This window comes from Osmia lignaria, chromosome 6, assembly GCF_051020975.1.
Source record: "Osmia lignaria lignaria isolate PbOS001 chromosome 6, iyOsmLign1, whole genome shotgun sequence".
NCBI lineage: Eukaryota > Metazoa > Arthropoda > Insecta > Hymenoptera > Megachilidae > Osmia > Osmia lignaria.
The window spans coordinates 4,690,174-4,713,205 of NC_135037.1; the positions used below are offsets into that span (position 1 = coordinate 4,690,174).

The following is a 23,032-nucleotide window of genomic DNA, read 5'->3' on the forward strand; positions in this document are numbered from 1 at the left end:
TTGTTTACAAAGGAAATAAATTGATGAAAATTGAAGATACTCTGTTTCTATTACGATACTTTAATCTATGTTATGAATTATGATAGAGGTTCATTATATAATGTGGGAAATTTCATCAAGAAAATATGACCATATCCCTTGAAATTCTATCTATAAAATAAAATCCCTCGTATCCATATAAAAAAATGATTGATTTGACGTGGAATGGCCCCATTACGATACCTTCTCCTTTATAAAAAATATCCTATCTGATATATTTTTCATTTTTCAAGATATTTTGAAATATTTTGAGTTTGATATATTTTTTATATTTTAAGTAAAGTTAGAATAACCCACATGTTTCTTAGGGACTAAGAAATACTATAATTCAGCGATTTTCAACCTTTTCATAAATTACCATCGAAACCAAAATTCAAAAATTGCAGTACCATCAAGACTAATTAAATCCCTACCATATATCTATTTTTTTATTTTAATAGAATAATTGTACTAAAAGAAAATAAATTAACATGTACAGTATCGAGAAAAGTAGGCTTTCTTCAGAAAAATAGCAATGTAGAGGAAACAGAAATTTGATGTGAACCACTAGTTGAGAACCACTGCTGTAATTTATTTATTGCATTTCACACAGTTTCATTTTAATTAATTTTTTTAATTTTAACCAGAACACGAATTATAAAGAAAGTATCATACTCGTCCAATTAATTTCAATCAAGTTACATACAAAAATTATTTACAAATCCACAAACGCTTCTTCCATAAATATTTCCATGATACAACAATTTCGTCTATCATTTCAAGCTTTCCTGTAACGTTTAAACAAAACCACCGGGGATGGGGTTATTGAACAGGCTGGTTGCAAAAACGTACTCGCATCTCAGGAGCGACATATCGACAACAATAATCGTCGAAATGGAATTCCTCGAGGAAACATTGGAAATCTCATTTTCTTCGCGACCGATGCAATTATCCTCGATACACGAACGGCGGGGCGGTTAAAAAATTTACGCGGAACGCGAGGCAACGGGAAATTGCGAACGCCGGATGTCGTGAATAAAATGAAGAAGAAAACAGTCGAATCGAAAGGTACACGAAACAGAAACGTTTTCCCATGGGAATTCAACGTTCGTTTCTTCGAGTCGAGCGAACATTTCGGCTCGCACGATCGATCCGAATGGACCGTACCAAAAATGGAAAAACGTCACGTCACTGCTCGTTACCATTGAATCATCTCGGCTAACTTGCAGCATCGTTCCGATCGGTCGGAAGGTATTAATTGAGTTTTCATTATCAGCCCAACTGGCGCAAATATCAGGGACGTTGATACCTCGCGTCGTTACAGCTTTTTCCGTTTTTGAATATCGAACGTTGCCGATTTCTACCATTCAGAACCGTTCTTCATCGACGTTGTTTATCTTCGACATCTCCCGTGCCGTTTCGACGCATCAATTTCATAGAATTTCGTTTCAAACTCTGGTTCGTTTTCAATCCATTCAAACCGTCGTACAATTTTGTACCATTTTCATAGTTTGGATCCAAAAATTTGACGGGCTTCAAAATTTCCAATAATTTCACTGTTTTAATGAATATAACGATTCGATAGAATCTATGCTGGTTTGAAATAAAAAAATTTCAGAAATCTTTGATAATCTCGAGAAATTTAATAACTATAATACTCCAAGTTCCAAATAAAAAAATTTTGAAAAATCTTGAAAACATTTAAAAAAATTTAATAATAATTTTAGCAAATGTAACAGTCTAATAATTTTCTAACAATAAGTTCAAGAGTTTTACGGAATAATCAACTTCTTAACTTTCAACAGTCTGTCAGCAATTTTCAGGACCCTCGTAATATTCAAAATGGATAACAATCTCGATTTATATGTATAGGAAAATCAATTTCGTTGCCGTGGTACGTGCACGCGATAAAGTGTTGCGATTTCATCGAACCAGCCACGAGATAGTATGCAGTTAGTAGTTAATGTCTAGTGGAATAGTTTGTCCGACGGGCAACATGCGATTCAATGAATCAACGCCACGGATTATCATAGATTTCGTTCAAGCTAACAATTGATTTTTTACGTGGGAAAAACAATTCCTTTCATGTAGACAAGGTCGACTGAAAAGGGATTAAATGTGGTGCCGTTCCTTATCTTTTTCTGTTTTTCGTGTTCGATTCAAATAGCTACATACGTGGATAAAAAATACATGGTGTTGGCAGTAAATCAATATGATTTTCCTGTGCCCTGTGAAACTTTGTGAAATTCTATTACGGCGAAAGAAAATAATTAAAACTAATGGAACTCGCGTGCAATTAATGTTACTGCTTGGAACCAAAGGCACTGCAGTTTTAAACACTGATTTTATTTGTTGTGTTCACAGAATCTTCAAAAAAAAAAAAAATAAAATAAATCAATGCTCAGAATACACAGAATACACAAATCAATACCCAGAAAAAAATGACGCGATATCATTACACCCGACCACTACATCATAATTAATAAATATACAAGCACAATTAATGAATGTAATTTTCTCTAGGTTATTGTTAATGAAATTAACGAGAATTAATTCCTTAAATGAAGTAAAAGCATATCTTATTAAATTCACCACGACTGATTCAAGACTAGCAAATTCACTCATTACGGCCTACCTTCTTCATACTTTTCTAATTATCGTCTGAATTATAATGAACTTTCAGGAGAGAGACACCAATGACTAGTTTTTTAATATATTCCGTGCTGACTGCATAATGAGAGAACTTTGTTGTTTCATAATTAAATTTTCTCGAAATTATCTTTAAAAAAGTGCAACTATGGCTCCCAAACCTTCGCCACTTTACCACGATGATTAATGATGTAAGTAAATAGCTGCATCAATATTATCATTCGAAATCCCAAGGATTCTATTACTGAATGAATTCATTGGTGCATCACGTTCTGAATTAAAGTAGAATTCAAACGTTCGCGCTGCTAATGAGATTCAAAAAGAAAAACCCGAGGGTATCCGCAATTTTCCCCTCGCAACGTCGAATGGAATGCTCTCAATCGCTTTCTCACAGAATTAAATATCACTTTGGTGCTCGAGTCTCGATCGCACAAAGTGACCGCGATGATTGTATAATTATCCGGATGGCACGTTGCAGAAGGTAGCTCAGGGCTTCCTCCTCGAAGCGGAATTCTCATTTCCTTTGTACGTGACCTACCAATGGATTTTTCACCTATTCCTGATACTATCTACGCCCGCGCCACGCTTCATTCCGCTAAATTGATTTGTTTTCAATCCTCTTTCTTCCCGTACCAGTTCAACATTCAAATTCATCCCTACCAATGCCATCTGTTCTACTTGATTATCAATGACGGTTAATTAACGAAGAATCCTTATTTTCGAGCGTAATTCTAATTATTACAATTTCCTCTGTTATCGAAAGGAACTTGATTACATTATCGAAATGAAGTTTCAGGGATAGATAATTAACTCTCGCCTAAGTAACCATAGAAATTACAAAGAGCAGTAGTCACAAATTTCATAAAGAAATTAGGCAGAGTAATTCAATTACAATTATGTAATGAAAGAATAATTTTTGAATAAAATTGTATTTGAATGATTATTACAAATAATTTGGATAACACTGCCTTATTTTTCTAAATTAATTTTTTTCTACTACTGAATTTTACAATTTTAAATATGCAAAATAAATATTACATATTTCAAATTTCCTGGAATTAAAATCATATTCCAGTTTGTTAGTAATTTTCTATCTTAAAAAGAAATCTAAATTACTCGTCAGATACTAATGAAACTCGTACTCCAAAAAATTGACTGCACCGTTCGTTGAGAAACTTTCGCCAAATGTGTCCGTTGATCGAGAGGTGGAGGAAAAGAAACGGACCTCTAAGAGCATCGAATTCTCGCGGAGATCGTATTTTTTCGTCGAAATCCCAACGGTAATTGTTTGTTCTTGCGATCCGTGGATGCGGCCCGGATTTCGCCGATTAAGCGGCTGATAAAACGCCAAAGGAGGAGGGAACCAGAGCAAAACAGACGAAGAATCGGAGCGATTTAAAGGGATCGGAACGGTGTGCAATTATCGAAACTGGGTCGAGTCGTTCCCCGAATATCATCCGTTTGGCCGAGCACCGAGACAATCCGATAGAAAACTTCGAGTAGTTACGAATACAGTGACCAAAGGGCTGGTGTCGCTGCCAAATTCGACGCGAAGCGTTCGAGCAAGAAACAGCAAAGTTTGATTAAACTTCCGGAACGATTGCACCCTGCGAGCCCGATGCCGCTGGATTGCACGCGTTTTTTATACCGCGGAAATTTTTGTCCTCTGGTCTTCTCTTCCTCTCTAACGAATTCTGCGAATCTTTGCGAGATTACGTTCGCAAACGAGATTTTATTGGATTTGTTTCAGCAAAAGCGTATGATTGTTGTGTTGTTTAACGAGAATCGAGACACGGACGGTTGATATTTCGGAAGGGATTACGAATTTCGAGCGGTTCGCTCGTGGAAATTAAAATTGAAATTGTTTTCCTACGTTTTAGTGCAATTTTGACGATCAGTAGTTTAAATTAATTCCGTGCCTCTGTGAATTTCGCTCGCGGACAAACTTCCGTGAATGGAAATAATGAAAATAAACTAATAAATTCTGGAAGATGCTTTCCTAACTTATAGAATGTTATTAAAATTGTTTATAACCATTCTTTTGATTTATGGATTTGAATTCTGATCACTTCTATAAGGTTCTGGATTTCGTTTAAAAATAAATTATTAAAAACAGTAATATCGTAATTAAATGACATGTTATTTGGAGAAGCATAAAAATAGTTTGTTAGAAAATCAATTAAAAAATACTCGTTTAATTAATCAATAGAGGTATCTATTGATCCTAGAGCTACCTAATATTAACTAGTCTTCCCTCTATCGATCATTAGAATTATATGTGCCTATAGTTTCTTCCCTTTACGACGACCGACGATAATCATTTCGCGAATACACCGAACTTAAGTTACAGCTTATCTATCCCTTAATGTACTATCATAATGTGCCGAGCACTCCCTATCGCTATTAAGACGACGAAGTCGAAGGATTCATTAGTGTTTAATGATTCCTGACTACAGCGATATCTTTCATGATAAACGAATTATTTGATGCTTAAAAAAGAATTTCTTTCAACATGCATCTGTAAAGAATATTTTCCATTTTATCATGGAAATTAATTAAATACTAAATAATTCTTTAACATAATTATATTTGGCTGCACTTAGTTTTAGGGGACCACAAATTTTTGGTTCAAAAACCAAGTGTAGCCAAATAGGTTAAACTTGATTTGAGGGGACCTTCCACTATTTTAATTAAAAAATTGGTTATAAGATTTGATATATATTATTTAACATAAATAGAAGTTAAATTATTAATTATTGAAACAAAATCTTGATAATATTATGCTCACTTTTACTTTTAAGAAAATATTCTTTCTGAGTAATTGTAGCTTTAATGATTGCATAATAATAATCAGTTAATTCAATGAGTACTTACCTAATACTGATGTAGTCGAGGCCCCACATCCATGACACAAATTGCAGTGGTCACAATTAAAATCTATAAACAAAATCAGTATCATTTATCACTGTCAATACAAAAAGAATTTGAATCACAATTAAACAAGCTATATTAGGTATTACAGTGAGCAATATGTATAACCTCAAAAAAGGGTTACCAGATGGCGTTGTTATTAAGGATTCGTAAAAACCTAATTTGAACATTTCCTTCAGATAATATAATATTTACTATTAATATAGTATTTATTATGACAATTTAATACTATGAATCAACTTAAATAATAATGTTCACATTATTGACTAATGATCAAATTATTGAAGAACATACTCAAATGTATGACGACCTTCATACGAAGGTCAACGACCTTCACGAATACGACGCAATAGTATTATAACCTTCTTAGAAGAATATTTGTCACGAAAAATGTGCAACATTATAAGTTAAACAATTCTCATGACAAAATTATTAATAATGGAAAGTGAAATATACTTTTAACCTCAACGAAGAACACCATAAACATTATGTAGTGTACTACACACCGGGGAGTTCGTGCGAGACTGAACGAGCTCATTAAACGTTCAAAATATTTTGATAGCATCGAAACTCACCTGTCCGATAAGAAGCAGCGTTTAATACAGTGTCACAACACAAACTACGACATTATTTCCTTGTAAAATACTTGAAAGACACCAGAAAATATACGGAAACGAAGAGCACTTTCGCCGGCTTGATATTAATGACGCTACCACGCGACTATAAAAGCACGAATAAGTCGCTGGCCAATCAGAGGCGTTCGTTGAAATAACTGCTAGGCGCGCGCTATTTTCACGTATTTGAAATGTAAATACAATAAAATGAATATGAAAAATAATTGGAATGTTATATAATATAATAACTAAATAATAATTAAAGGATTATAAATTATAATTCTATCACAATTCTCTTTACATTAATGAATATAAATTTTCATGTACCTAAGTTGGTAAATAATATTCCTTAACAAATGTTGCTATATGCACAATAAATAATCTATGTGTTAATTATCTTATCCCCATCTCTAATAAAATTCTACATTATAATAGACACCAAAATATGAAGTAAAAATTACATGGTGCATCTAGTATGCGTTTTTAAAAAGCGTATGCCGTGCTTATAACAATTATAAATCCCGTTTAAAGTAATTTACTAAATGAGAATGGAAAATGCAGAGTCGAGCTTTGAAGATAACAATTGTTGTGGTTGAATTTGCAACAATTCGACCAATGGGAACGTGTCGAGGACAAGTGTTCCTCGCACTATGCTGAACCATCAGAGTAATTGAACTAATTACCAGACGCAATTATCCGGAATTAATCGAGATAAACCGCTTAATTAGCACCATTGCACTACATTCGTTGTTTCTGAACATAGTACTCGTTAGCGACTTTGAACTACCCTAAAGCATGTCAAGCTACCTGTCAATCTTCGCTGTTACGTTTCTATCACATTCTAACCGATATTCTGTTTGGTGTTAGTTTGGGAATCAATTGAAATTCAAATAGAATAACAGGTAACCTTATCTCTAATCGCTGCAGATTAACAGAAACGAATATCGTAATAGTAAACGTCTCTTAAACACCAATACGCCTATTGAAAAACTGAATTGTGACAAAAAGGAATGATAAAAAGTTGTTGAATAATCAATTCCTGCGTTAATTAAAATCGTCGTGAAATTATTTTAATTAACCTGTACATTGAACGAACACCGTATTAAAATCAGCCTTCGATTTCCAACGATGCTTAAGTTCGTACTTCATCAGACGGATACAAGTTTTCCCATTCAGTTTTTCATAGTTGTTAGTTAACTCTATGGGGTTCTACTTCGTTACGATTGGCCAATTAAGATTTACGCGCTCCTAGCAATGACGGCCCGACACTGCGATACAGCATGGTTGGACAGTTTCCGTAAATTTATCGTTTTATCGTTTGTTCCTATGGCCAGCCGATATCGCATCGAACGGATGCCCTTCTGGAACGGATTTATTCGCTGCAGGCAAATAACATTCTGAATGCCATAAAATGATGCGATAGCGATGCATTTCTCCATGGATGCATGAGAAATATTTTTTTTTACCATCTAAATATCGCTCTCAAAACGTTTTTACACGCTAGCAGAATTATTTAACTTTCATCTATAAAACCTCTCGCAAAGAGTATCCAGTGATGCTTCAAAGGTGATTTCGATTTCGTATTCATTACGTTGAAGCGTATATCGTATTTACTATAAAAGTTGCAAATGGATTGGTCGTAAGACCAGGTGCTAATTTATCGAAACCACCGAAGCGGTTTTAGTTTACCATAAAATCAGACCATCGCCCACGGGTACATGATGCTAATCTCAAGAAAATCTCGTAGAAGATTTTATGCCGGGCCTTCCTCTTTCTCGGCTAAATCCGACTTTATGACATCGGGCTTTTACTACCAAAGTTATCAACCGCATGTCTCAAAGGCGCCTTTTAGTTTCCTATCAACGTCGAACACAATTTATGATTTTATGTTCTCATTTTCTCATAGCACTGCTAATTTCTAGATATGTATCAATTTTTTATTTATAATACTAGATAACATGTTTTTACAGACATCAATAAATACGGCTTTATCTAATTAACGAAAATACCAAATTACTTGATGTGTAATTAAGTTTTAAGTTACTCCATCATAGAATATCTTCCTTGAAGCCACAGCCACAAAATATTAATATTACCCATTTATCCTAATGTCGTCGACCGTGTTAATTAATTTAACAATTTAACCTGAATGTCCTCAATTATTGTTTCAGAGCAACAGAAGCCAGCCAGCTATCGGACTGAAGCAGACGCCGAAGGCAAGGGTAAGTTTATTTCATAAATTTTCACCACACCCCATCCTGCACCGTGTTGCCGTCGGTTTTTGCACGGTAAAAACCAAAATTCAAACAGGGCCGTCCATGGCAACGATCTTGCTTTGGAAGTAGTTAGTAGGAGCTCGTTAGAGGCCCGATCGATGCACACGACCGAGTTCCCCATACTTTCGGCCAAACAACTTTACCGAGCCGTTCGAACACGCTACCCCTTCTGCATCTTCGGTTTCCTCCAGGGAAGTTGAAATTGGTGAACGTGCCCCTTTCTCTCTTATTTGATGGGTACATATACGTACACTGAGGCTCGAAAATATTTGCCCATTTACTCCTTATCTTATTCAAGAGATGTATCGGCACACCAGGTCGCATTATATTGGTTGCATAATGGCTAGTGCAGAAGCCTGCTAAAGTTTGAAAGAAGATTTCAAAACTAATTATATCATAAGATTTTGGCACTCCTTCGCCTTCGTAATTAATCAGGTTGAATATTTGAAATAACATCTTCTAAACGATTATGTTTTTATACTAATCGAACTTATTTAACAAATGTTGATGATTTTTCAAGTTAGAAATGAATATGAGTGCTGTCGGTTAGTTTTACGATACCTGCATTGCTATATTATAATAAATGATCCCACGTCTACTTAATATTTTCATACCATTATATACGCTGAACAATGGGCAGGTACTTTTGAGCGATGGTGTACATCTCTGCGAAGCAACGAACCGCGAAATGGACCAGAAAGAGGCGGAGGGGTGGATTCGTATAATTTTACGACTTTAGTTTTCACGAGGTCGTATCCCCGTGTTTGTGATATTTACCCGCGGAAACACGCTAGGAAAACGATATGGCCATTGAGACGTGTGTTTATTTCTAATTGATAATCTTGAAATTATGTTAATTATCACCGATATCAACGTTAAAGTATATTATTCGACTTCTTCTTGCTTTTATTTTTATTCGTGAACATAAAATTTATTAGCTCTTTTTTATTTCCTCTACTAAATCAATACCTACTGTTTTTGTATCGGTATTTTGAAAATGTACAGAATTGTATATAATTAGAAGGGTAATTAAGAACTTTCTAGGGTGAATATTGATCGAAGGGATATTGCGAGTACACCTGCGTTCTATGAAAAAATATTATTGATTTTTCCTGCGTCTTTAAAACTATGTTTAATAAATAATAATAAATATTGACGAATCGACATTGCGTCAAATTCAGGACACAGCAATATGAGCAGAGCGTTTCAAATTAAACCAAAATCCATGTTCATGGTTGAACATGACACAAGCGAAACATTCAAAAATTTGTTATCGGCTTTTCAATGCCGTGTCAAAATTGCGTTTATAAATGTTAATGATGTAAAAGTTTCATTCCACTGAATCCGCGATAATATTCGTGTCATGTGTTATCAACCCCTGGAAGTGCCAATTTTATTTCCAGTAAAAATGAATGTGGAACACGGTGGTAATTCAAAAAATCAAATATTTATAAAATAACGAACATATTATCTCTTGTCAGAAATGAAACTTTATTAAAATTCAGCGGCATGGTTTAAAATTAAAACTAATTCAAATTCAAAGTTTATAAATGTATTTACAGGAGGAAAATTATACAGAATTCTGTTTGTATAAGCCACAAGAATGCATGGGAGCAAATGAAGTCAGTAAATAGCATACTTACTCGTAATCTAACCCAGTGCATATATCGCGAACGCTCGGTTTTAATCCCCACTGGGCCTACTTTTTTTTCGAAAAAGAACGAAGGAGAACAATGGGTTAAAGGCTGGACATCTTTCTCTGTCGTTGGAAAAATTGCCAGGAAAACTAGATCCTGCTGGAACGATCAATAGCTATTTGTTACAATCGCGCGCTGTAGGTGCAGTGTTCTAATATCGAAGATCAGTTATTAATTCTGTGCTTGATCGATGATCGTGATTATCGAGCAGCCATGGGAGGAAATATATATCCTTCTGAAAAATAATAAATTTTATAAATTGTCTTTGGGTTCCTAAAAAGGCATGATCTATTGATAGGGCTTCTCTGGGAAATTGGCAATATAGTAGAAAAAACATGACATTTCAAAATTTTAATTTTAACTTTATTAATATTAAAAATAATATACTAAACAAAATAATATGATTTTTAATTATTAATTATAAAACTTAAGAAATATGAATAATAAGTGGGGGGGGGGGGGGGGGGGGGGGGGGCTCACAGACATATGGGACCCTCTTCCCTAGATCGTCACTCACCCTTCGGCCACCTATAAGGTAGAGCAGGAATACAGGGAAGGGAAAGTCTACGGGTAGAACCAGGAACCTGGAAACCTGGGAACCCGGGAAAGCCTTCGAAGGGAACGTAGAATCCGGAAACCTATGGAAAGCCTGCAGGGGGAGGGGACAGCGTGAGTGTACACCTGTTTATTTTCAAACAGATCACCTCTATATTTCCTTATAATACTACAATTCTTATATTTCAAAAGTTTCCATAAAAATTTGATGAAGTATTCCGTATTTTGTAAGACCGATGAATTGGAAATTGTACCTTTCAGAATGCAATATGTCTTCCATTCTACTATTCGGATATACGTGAAACTCTGTATTATGATGAAAATTGGAAAAAATTGATCATTCGAAAACTGCAAGTTCGACAGCGGAACTAGGTTGCTTCGTTTTACATTCAACGAGCATAAATTCCACTTGGACGATAACGTTCCTGGGGTACCATATATTTAGAAGACTGGACAAAAATCGATGGACCTTTCGAAGCTGATAGACTCTCGCCACCCAATGAAATCATCCTCTACCATGAAATATTTCCTCCAATTTTCTTTCGACGAACATTAAATTTTCTCTAATAATTCATTGTAATTAACTGCCTCGTTAATTGAGAGAGGCGAGTTAATCTGTCGTTCAAATGAAAGTCTCGTTAAAAAATGTTCCAATTTAATTATGCCATTACTGTTTAATTAAAAGGAAATTTTTTATTACATTATACACCGAATATAATAGTAGCTAATTAAAAAATTTAAGCTCTGAATTATTTCCTTGTTATTAAATTTCTTTTTCGTTAATTCAGCTTCAAATTAAATGGATCAAATTTCTGGTGTTTGGATACCGTTCTGATTGTTGCTTTGTTTTACGTTTCCTTCGAAGAACCCGGAAGGGGGAGAAAAACGGAAATACGAACGGTAACGTCTGTGAAACGACGTGAAATCGCGCGGTGCAATTTCGTGAGATTGCTTGCCAGGGCGATTCGTCGCGTCGCGAGGACCATCCTCGTGGAAAAGAGCTTCTTGGAGGTACGAGAGTGCTCGTATTTTTTCCCCCGTTCCGTGGAAAGGAAATGCGACCTTCCTTTCGGGAAGGAAACGCGCAGCCCCGGTTCCATGATGATCTGTCAGATGCAATCTGGACCCATGCCCTCTATGCATTACTTTTTTAATATGCCATTCGCTTGAATCATCCTGTTCTTTCAGATCCTTTGAATTTAATGTCACAAACATGTACACGAAAAATACAATAATTTTCAAATACAATGTAGGGTGTTCCAAAAAACAACATACAATCTAAAAACTGCAAATTCACCATCCCAAAATAAATTGAAAATTTTTTTACTTTATTTTTCAGATATGAGTAATTGATAATTAAATTTGATTAAAAATTAATTATTCGAATTAAAGAAGTTTGACAATTTTCTTCAGTGATAAAAATAATACACTTTTGTTTCAATATCGTGTAATTAGGTACCTATAATTTTTGGTTTTCCACTTCAATTTCCTAATTTCAATTGTTACGCGAATTCAATATTATTCCTGAAGGAGTAAATTTATGGCACATTAGAAAGCTTCGTTTTATACCTCATTACACTCCACTGCCCCTAATTCAGACCTATAGAGATAGAACCGTCTTTGAATGATAACTACTACCAACTCGAATTTAACTCGTCGATGAGGTGAGATTGTACCTTGGAGCTCGCAGTAACCATCGTTAGAACACACATACCATGAGAAAACAGACGTCTACGGCAAACCATGAACATTTCTAATACCTATTTCTATGCTAATTACTCTCTTTGAGCGCATAACGATTGAAGTTGCATTTCTGACATATTTAGATGCACTTCTGTTGTATAGCATTAAATTTACATTTAGAGAAAAGCTAAATAAGTATTTTGAAGCGTTAGAAAAATAGTTTGTAATTAATTTGTTAATTATTTTCCCATTTTTTATAATTTTCAGAATATTTAACGTCATAGCTGTGTGTGTTTGTAATTAATAAATAATAGCAGTGTAAAACAAAATTTTTAAATAAGTGGAGTATTATTATCAGGTGTACAAATTAATTCAGTTAAAACAATAATTAAGAAATTGTAATGCTAAACGTGCCGAATTAATTTGAAATCATGATATAACATAATTTGAGTGAAATTTGAGTAATTAGATGGATTTCATAAACTTGCAAGCAGAACATAAGACAGTTTCTGCCTAAAATTGGTAAACGTGCATCTTTGCAGGAAATTCGTCCATCTTCGCTAAATTCTCGTCGTTATGCACAAGCTGTCGCATTATTTCTGTCAGCAACTCCTTCAGACAAGCAAGTCTTGCAATTTCATAAAATTATCTCGTTTTTCGCAGCGTTAGTCGTGACTTCCAAGTCAGTTCATCTCGTTACATTTGAAACCTTCTGACCGGAAACGAGGTGACAAAAGATTTCATTTTTCTCTTTTCCAGCGAGCGCCTTCGAATTTCCCGAAACACAATGGTCGTTTTACTTGTTTCTACTTGTTCTTTGACCCTACTGTCTGCCCTCCGTAACACATGGGTACTCGACTTTAGAATCACAAACGTGACCCTTTGTTTCGCGAGACTCACGTACGACTTTCGCCTTTTATTTGCATCTGATGCAAATTTACTCTTGATGTTACTTGCACTCTCGTTGCAAGAAATTGCACTATATTTTCCTTATCTTTTTCGTTCACCGTTACGTTGAAGTTGCGTCCGGCTGTGAGTGTGGTAGTAATTTTGATAGAAGAAAAATCATTGACATAGCTAGAACATTTTTCTGGAATAAGTTAGTTTCTTTACAAATTTTGCAATTTGGAAATTGTTAGGATGTGGAATATTGGAATTCTGTGATTCATAAAGTCCCAAATTTTGGAATTTTGGAAATCTGAGATTTTCCAATTTTGGGATTTTGAAAATCTGAAACTTCAAAGTTTTGGAATGTTGGAATTTTAGAATTTTGTTATTGGGGAATAGTGAGGGGTCTGTTTATATTTTAGTTTATATTACTTATGCCCTACTTATTGTTACTTACACTAGTGGAGAAAATTGACATGAAACTTTAAATTTTAAAGGTACTATGGAATATTTAGTAAACAAATAGAAAAAATATTTAAAAAATGAAAATTTAATTCGTACCCCATCGCTTTAAGAAACTGACTATTATTAACCAAGTTTTTAGATAGATTAATCCTTACAATTCTTTCGTTTCTCCTAAATGATTACATCTGTACAAACGTTCCTCATGTATCTTTTTGATGGGAAATTCCCGACACCCAAGCATTTTATGAAAGGATTTTATAGAAACGTAGCATAACGCTTGAGATGAGACGTTCAGCACCCTTTTCTCAGCCAAGCACGATGAAATTCTCTTTCACCGTGTAACACTTAATCTTCGTCAGCTGCAGTTTCATTTAATCTTCAATCCATCACACCTTCTTCAATCCCTAATATTCAGGTTTATTTTAAACAAGCTCTCACTACAGTTTTATTACATTGGTATCAATAAACACAAAATTTCCTTCTATTTACATAAATTAGCAATGGAAAAAATTCGCTTTAAAAATATTTATGCCATAAATTTTCAATAAAAATGCTTATACAAATTAAGCTAATAATCCTTGTTTAATAAATTTACTTGAAAATTTTAAATATTGTTTATTATCAAGAAGAAAGCTAAAAAAATTCGATTTTTTAACCCTAAAAATTGCCCACTATTCTTAAACGGTCTATAATTGTACTTAACGAGTTAACAGTGCATTTCTGGACAGCATAATGAATTGAATTGCTAATTACAATCACAAATAGGTGTATGACTTGGTCCGAAGTTTGTCGAGTATCGCAGCACGTCGGCCTCCGCTGTTTCCATCCTCTCCTGGACCTCCTCTCAAATTACACCCCCGTATTTCCATCTTTATCCCTCTGTCGCGACCCAGGCTTCCTATTCTCTGCATGCCCTCTTACACGTTCCACGCTGTACTGCACTCATAGATATGCAAATCCTTGAGAGCGGAGCATGAAAACCGGCCTAGCTTTAGAATATCTGCTTAGGTGAACCTCGAAATTACGCTTTCGTTGTACGCGTATACGATTAACGTTCTAACACCGGTGTACCTCCTTTGTGCTTCGCAATTTACATTTGACCAACGACTAGAGACAATTCTGCGGAAAAATGGTTTATGTTTTAGGAATTTTAGAAAAGTGAATTTTGAAGTTTGTCAAAAGTGGAAGTAATGATTATTTTAGACTTTCCTCGTGTTAATTTGTATCGGAATATTGTATTTGATACATAATGACATTGATAACTACATTTTAAAAAATTTATTAAAATACTGACTGAAAATTGGATCTACCAGCGTTAAATGCACACTGGCTTTTAAATTGAAAATAAAGTAGATAAATAAACGGAAGAATGACTTTCTTCTTGGCCTACCACCCGAGAATTAAAATAACAAACTGACACTTGTCATTTTAGTCAATTTAATAGTTCTACTGTTAAATATTATTCAATTTACATTTAGATTATACTATAAATTATGCAATAATATAAATTTATACAACTTTTCATCAATCAATTTTTCCTTCAATAATTGAAAATCGCGTAAGCAGTCATCGAACCGTAAAAATAAAACTAGCTGCATAAATGGAATATTTATTGCAACGAAAGTGTGACTCGTAAAAAGATACAATCCCATAAATTTCGAGCACCTCTTCAACTCCATGCTACGTTTTCCTCGTAAACTTGAAACTGAAAAAAAAAAAACTGTAACCCCAACAAATTCATTGAATCCACCCTATCGTTCAAAAATATCTGATCGTTTTTCAAGCACGCAATTCAGTACGAATATTTTCAGTGCAATCGATGATGGATAGAGAACAAAAAGTATTACATAGTACTCGACGGAAGAGTTCTCGTACGTGATTACGAGATCGTTTTTTTTTTTTATATCCTTCGTGATCATCTTATCGTATGGACTTTCATTTGGAATTCGAAGGAAGTTGAAATCTTGCACGAACCTTTCCACTTCTTCCATTCCCTTTGGAAAGTAGTCTTCGTGGTAACTTCGTTTCTACCCCGAGATTTCTTCCACGATGCTATCGTACCATGCTAGTTTCCAATTGGCGACCGTCGAATCGAGGGTAAAGGTGCCGGAAGCGACGAGTGGAATGCAGCCACGAAAGGACGGCGAAGGGTGGAGGGCCTGTTGCTCGACCTTTGTTTTCCACGAACAAATAAACGCGACCCCCGCTCGATACCGTCGCCGCGAATCGACATTTCGCTAGTTTTCAACCCTCCACCCCCGTGCTAACCCCCGCGACCTGTCTGCCCTGTACTCGAGCCAACGCTCGTTCTTCGTGCCAAGTCTCATCGTCTGCCTCTGGAAAAAAACGGGCCATGGAAAAAGGGATTCCAATTTTCCCATATCTCGACGCTCCCTTTCCTACGGACTGATGAAAACTCCTGGCCTTATTTGATGACAAATAACGTAAGCATCTGTGTGTGAACGTGTGTGTGTGTGTTTGGTTCAACTGTCGATGAATCTGAATCGCTTTGGGTTGAAATTTTACGATGCGACACGGTGTGAAGTTATGGATTCTTCTGATTGTATGGGGAATTTGAAATTGAGTTTTCTTCGAAAGCAAGAAACGTAATTTTCTTCCGGAATCTTAGCACAAGGATTAGCGATGAAACAACTCTTATCCCGATAAATCTGTTTAAAATATAGAACTCTTCTCTTTTACTCCGGCTCATAGATCAGCGAGAAAGACCGGCGTTCGAATGGATTTAATATTTTCCTTTCAGCAAAAGATCCGTCCGCTTTTTTTCTCCGTGATCTGCACCGTTCATAGACGAAGCATTTTCTCGTTCTCGACATCTCGTGCCTTTTGTTTTGTCCGTCTCGAGCTCGAACCAAACGTCTTCGTTCTCGCCTTTTGTGCCCTCCGCCCCGTCACACCCTCCGTCTGGCAAACGTTTCGCCAGCTTTTACTCACCGGCTTCCATCTTTACCTCGTTGCGACTTCCCGCGGCACTTTTTCCCTTTTCAACGAGAAGAAAAAACAGACAGGAAACGCGGCAAGAAGGCTCGTGTGATGCTAGCTACGCTTTCTTCTGGCTTCCCTTCAGAGACAGCCAGCTCGGCCGCTTTCGTTTAACCGATAACCAGCCTCGAAAGCATCTACTCGGCTTTCCCGCTCGATTCATCACACTTTTTCCAAGGATCGATGTCAAACGACTATGGTGTACGATGTACCTTCAAATTTTTTTCCTTGTCGATTGCATTGCGACAACTACACTCTTGTGTTGTCATTTTAAAGAATTGCTTTAATATTTTTCAGGGTACAGTGAATATTTTACCTACGGATTAAATTGATGAATAACTATGACATCACTTTGTAATATAATAGTTTAGTATACGCTTGGTAATTTGGGGATGGGAGGGTGGATATTACTAAAAAACGAGGAATTATTGAATGCCAATAATTTGCGTTCATTCTCTTTAATTGGTTCTCTAGACTTTAGACAAAAGAGTAAAATTCACGAGTGCGTGTTAGCGATGTATTATAATTAGAAATTGATAGCAGTAATTTATAATATCCCGTTGTATTATGTACTTTGATCGAGTTGCTGAATAATTAATTATTAAAGGCTTGTTTTATTGATTTTCAGTACAAAGTCTTCGACATCAAGAAGTTTGTTAATAAGCTTCAAACGCTCAAATAATTAATAATGTTTGATAAGCTTCATAAAGTTAGAAAGTTATTATTCAGAATGTAAAATTATACAGGATTGAGTAATTTATCTTAATTAATCAAATTTTATGTATAATTATACCGCAATAAGGAATAATTTAAAAGAACCCACGGAGAATAATACCTACATATTTCTCACCTTTCATTTCGAGTAAAAACAAATATCAAGAATTTTATTTGAAAGGTTAGTCTCCTATACGAGCAATTCTCGCACGAGAGAGATTCCAGCTGGTTCGTAGTGATATGGCCGTATAATCGAATTGTTTCACCTACAACTTCGCGAATGTCCTCTGATAGACGAATAACGCCGAAAAGGGGTGGAAAAAGCGCTGGAGAAACGATTGTGCAGCCATTTCCGGAAATGGAGTTACGGAAAAGAAAAATGATCAGGCACATTTAATGGGATTGTGCCGTTTCGTAGCTTCAATTCTACAAAGTTAGTTAGATAACGTAAAGATCTATGACGATTTATTGATTCCTACAATTAGATAAATATTTTATCCTTCGTTCATTTCGAGGGGAACCTGTATTTGACCTGTATTTTCAAAGTTTGAAAATGGTTTCAAATTTGTTATTACTTATATATCGGTGAAGATAATTCACCTTTAATACTTAATAATTAATCAGGGTTTTTTTTATAAAAATTATTTACAGAAGGAAATTGTTACTCCTTAAAAAAAGAAGATAAGTTTACTTTCTAACATCATTTGTTAGATATTTCAAAAATGTCACTTTACTATTTTGTATTATATACATCACGTAAAAATACTATCATAGATATTATCACTTGTTCTTTAATATTAATTTAAAAAAATTACCAATTAATTGCCGTAAATCATCTATAGTAATGATTCTACAACAGGAAACACTTGGTAGCCGCTGAAAATTTAAATAAATAATTAGCTGAGAAAATAGAAGGAAGCTTGCTCTTGAAGATGCACTTGGATTTGTGCCGATATCTTAATTAGTTCCCGAGATATTGGGGTTTGAAGCGCAGCGCTCAAAATGCGCGGGTTATGAATGGGGGTCGAAAAGGCGGGATCGCCGTGACCTACATTTTTTCGTGGAAGTGCGTACTACGCTAGTAGTAATAGTAAAAAGACGGCGACTCCGCTCCTTTCACTGACCAGTGCGTAAGAGATAAGCCTAAGGTAGGTCAGCGAATGAGTGCGAGTGAGAAAGGAACAACAAAATCCTGAGAATTAGGGTCTACTTTAAACAGCGATATCTCAGCAACCAGAAGACGGATCGACACAAACTGAAAGCCATTTTAAAGAGGAAGGTTCCCTCTTTCCACTGATATTAATAATATTTTTCTGGGTTGATATGTGGCAAAGTTATTTAAGATTGTTTTTGAGAGAAATGTATATGCTATTTTAAAGGCTTATTGCTTGGTTTCATTGAATCTCTTCATGATATTTCGTTACTTTAATTTATATTTGTGACAACTAAAGGATAATAGTAATTATTCAGACGGAAATTGTAACTGAAGCGAAGAAAATTAATAAACGGAGCAGGTGATAAACTTTAATTAAACTAAATTTAAATCAAGATTCTGATTAAATTGTTCGTAAATAGAATTCTTGGACGTAATTTCCCTGAGTAATGGATCCTGCTACAATTTCTGAAATACCTCTATCTTTCTTTCTATACTCACATAAACTGGGCTCGCAGCTTCAAGTTCATTAAGATGGGTAGACTGTTCCAAGTAGTTATAGAAACTGAAGTTTCTGATTAAAGTTCTCGATGTGCAGTTTTAATCGTCTATCGAAGAAGAAAGAAAGTCTTCATCCATTCTGCATTAATGACAAACTGGCATCTTGATAATTTTATATTATATCTGAATGTTTTAAATTAATTATGCACCAAGTACTCTAATAAATAACAAACACAGTTTTGATTAGATTTAAAATAAAAATTAGATTGAGATGTAAATAATTTGTCAAAGTAAATTGAATCATTATATCAAAAAATTAATTTTCAATATCTTTAGTGCCATGAGTCTTACTCCCATGACAGCCAACGTATTAACAAAATTAATTTTCCATTGGAATAAAAACACGATCGAAAACTATATTTCTATCACAATCAGAAAACTTTCCACTGTTTACGCAAGGGTCATGACTTTTCCCTATCTGCATCTCTTTTTGCGTATCGTCACCCCCGTCCGTTCGTTCCGTTTCCTTTTTATTTCGCCGGGGTACCCAGTGATTAGATGAAGTAGCGAGCACCGTGCAGAGGAATGGAAAGTTACGGTGGATGGAAAACTGCGAAGGGCGAAGGGGGTGGTTGGATGATGAGCCCAGAGGAAGAGGGCAAACACAAAAGAGCGCTGCACGTCAGCCGAGCCCCCGGCGTCCATCCTCTTTGTTTCGCGGGCGGTGCACCGTTAGGCAAATGAAAATAAAGAAAAGTCGAAACGAATATCGTAAAGAAACGGACGGGCGAACAATAAAGGAAAAAATGGCTCGATGAAGGCTGGTATCCGCTCCCGATGACTCTGTCACTTCCTCTGCTTGTAGTTGATCGAGCTTAGAATTTGCGCACGATATCACAATTATTCGGCAATTTAATGAATTATACGCTGGAAGTTGCTTAAGACAGGGTTTTTCAAGATTTCCAATTATTTTCAAAATATTTATATTTAGAAATAGATATGCGTTTAGCACTGGTTGTTCTATTTCTAATTTTCTAATATTTTCTAATATTTAGCACTATTTCTAATTTCTTAATATTTAATAAGTTAATAGGATACTAGATATATCTAATTAGCAATCAATTCGAGAAGTACCCGAAAGAAATTTTTCCCTTGATTACCTTCACTTTTAATTCTAACGTTTCTAACAGCATTCTAAAGAGAATAAATGTAAAAAACTGTCACAGAAATAATAGTTTGTACAATGAAATGACGAATAGGCGCAAACTCAAGTGGAACGTTTGAATTTACTTACTTTCCTCCACAACAAAGTTTGCCGTAGAAATTGCGCTTAATAGTTATAATTATCTGTGAAGACGTTAATGAACAGGAAACTACTAGAAATTCTATTCTATTCTAGCGGTAAGTGAAGTTTCCTGTCGGAGAATTGTCGATGAATAATAGACTCAGCTTACTGTAAACATTTGTTACATTGTTTACAGTTAGCATTGCTCGAAAGATAACGAGTGTACGACAAGAAACTGTTCATTCTGAGGAAAATTATAGTATTCATAGCGAGGAGTTTACCTGCATGCATATGTATTTACGCAGTGAGTTTCGAATTGCTCATTGCAGTCAAGAGATACAAATAGCCTGATGCAGCCGGTGATACACTAGCTTTGGAGGCTAATTGTTCGTATTATCTCTGCTCATAACTCGCCTCGTTAGATCGTTGATCTAATTTTTGAATATACTGTTGAAATCTGAAAGCCATCGTAAAGAAAAATTGTAGACCATTATATTAAAATATTACTGGTGTAATAAAAAACGAAAGGAGGTTCAGCTAGTAATTAACTAAATTTTATTCTAAACTGTCCAATTAATCCAACGTCGAGGTAACTTTAATACTTCAATCACAAGGGAATAGGTAATTAAAAAATTTCATAAAGTGTACTGGCAGCAGGAAGTAGGTAATGAAAATTCAAACTAGAATAATAACTCACTCTGCTACATACTTTATTACTTTATGGGAATCTTAGTGGTAGCTGACCTCAGCTGAAAACGTTTCAAACTTTTTAATACCTTCTATATCTTCCAGCTAAAAGCTCCATCGTCGTTTACACCGTTTTTATATATCAGCCAGCCTCGTACGATGAATGTCAGTCCTTAAAATTCTCATAAATTATACATGCGATGCTGTATGCGTTCCCTCGTAAATGCTAATTAAAATACATTGCATAAATAAAGGCAACAATGAACAATCTTTCGTTCGTATGCAACATGTAAATTTTTAACGAACCCATCTCGACGCGAATTCACGGCTTGCATTTTGTTACGCGAAACTTCGCGGACAACGACGAAATTTTAATGATAACAGCTCGTTTCATCGGATGAAATTATCGGTGCGATATAACAAACAAGTAGAATAAACGATAGTCGTTTTGATGTGGCGATACGTCAGTCATTTCGCCTGCATAACGGGCAAGTGTCAGCCGGAACTAATTCAATTATTTGCCATAGCTTCGTTTAACAGAAAGCGACTCGATATCTCAAATTCACGATCAAGTAATCGCGACAATTGCAGTGTAAATCATCGGATTTTCTGCGTATTTCCAACGCGAAAAAATTGAAAGAGTCTCGTGGGGATGCGACAGAAGAGATTCGCACCCCCGCGTTTTATCCGAAAAGAAGCCGACATTCGAATTGTTTCGAGTCGCGGAGGTCGTAATAATTAAAACATTGCCGCATAAAGTGTGCCACGCGAGCAGTAATTACGAATTCAAGTACGCCTGTTGCTTAATTAGTAATTATTACGATTTCTACCGCGAGCTTCGTTCGCATTTTCGCCCCTCGTTACGTCGCTGCTTCCATATCTACCGGGTGTTAAAAATCTCAAAATAGATTACCATTTAATTAGAAGTAATGTGTGATATGATGGATCATTTTATGTCAGTCGTGAAAGGATATTCGTTTTATTTATGATTTATGATTTGAAAATGACGAAAATGACGCAGATAATTTAATAATTTTTATACCTAAATTAAAACCATTGTGCAGGCAATTCAAATTGTCATACCCTTTGAAAAATGTTTTAAACAAAAGTTACTTAATTTTATGACTGTATGAAAAGGTCCATTAAAAAAATTGAAATTATCTTTCAGTTTCTGTTTGGAATCAGGCAATCAAACAATGAAAACTGGAAAATTTATTTTAATATCAGCGACGATGAGAAAAATTATGCCATTTTGTGTCACTGCATTAAAAGTCGCAATTAACACACGATAACATACCCTATATAGAGGGTGATTTTGGCAACTGGGTCAGGCTATAGCTGTATTCCAAGTAAAGTTGTAAAAATTGTGGAGGAAAATTTTGTACTGTTTAACATGCTCTATAATCCGACTGTATGAGTTTTTCTCACAAGTGTATCGATGCACTTGCAAAATGCAAATGCATGCGATACCTTTTATATTCTTTGAAATATTTTGTATTAAAAATGATCAAAGTACAATATTAAAAAACAAAAATATTTTAATTATAGAAGTGAAATACTTGCAAATGTACTTTGTAGATTTGGAAACCACCCCTTATAAAATGATATAAGAAACCCATCGGATAAAAAAATTTGACAAATTCGGAAATAGATCATTTCGAATTCGGCGTCGGCAAATAATCATCAGTCACTCAATCGAATATCCGTCGAGTGGATTAACGAGCGCAACACCCGTTAGATTTATGCACGCCCGGTATCAAGGCTTGTTTACACTTTGGCGAAGAGTTAAGAGCTTCTGCCAGGCGCTGGGGTGCCGAGTAATCGACTTTCCTGACCCAGAAAGTCAAAAGGGCTTCGTTTACTTGCCATCTTTCTCTCCAACCCTCGAACTTCCTTCATCCCCGTCTCTCTCGCGC

At 35.3% G+C, this 23,032-nt stretch overlaps 1 protein-coding gene and 1 long non-coding RNA gene across 3 annotated transcripts in view; one reads left to right on the forward strand and one right to left on the reverse strand.

Annotated features, from left to right (window-relative positions):
* The window catches only part of LOC143305396 (uncharacterized), a 152,446-nt gene extending 146,150 nt beyond the window's left edge, over positions 1-6,296 (reverse strand). For both annotated transcript variants that reach the window (XR_013062295.1, XR_013062296.1), the window contains exons 1-2: positions 6,174-6,296; positions 5,542-5,604 (exon numbers count right to left, since the gene is read on the reverse strand). This is a non-coding gene — a long non-coding RNA (uncharacterized LOC143305396). The remainder of the gene's footprint in view (positions 1-5,541; positions 5,605-6,173) is intronic.
* LOC117601723 (uncharacterized) overlaps positions 1-23,032 on the forward strand; it is a 388,515-nt gene that overhangs the window by 62,373 nt on the left and 303,110 nt on the right. Inside the window, exon 3 of the mRNA XM_034318866.2 lies at positions 8,384-8,434. Coding sequence (XP_034174757.1) covers positions 8,384-8,434 — 51 coding nt within the window. The remainder of the gene's footprint in view (positions 1-8,383; positions 8,435-23,032) is intronic.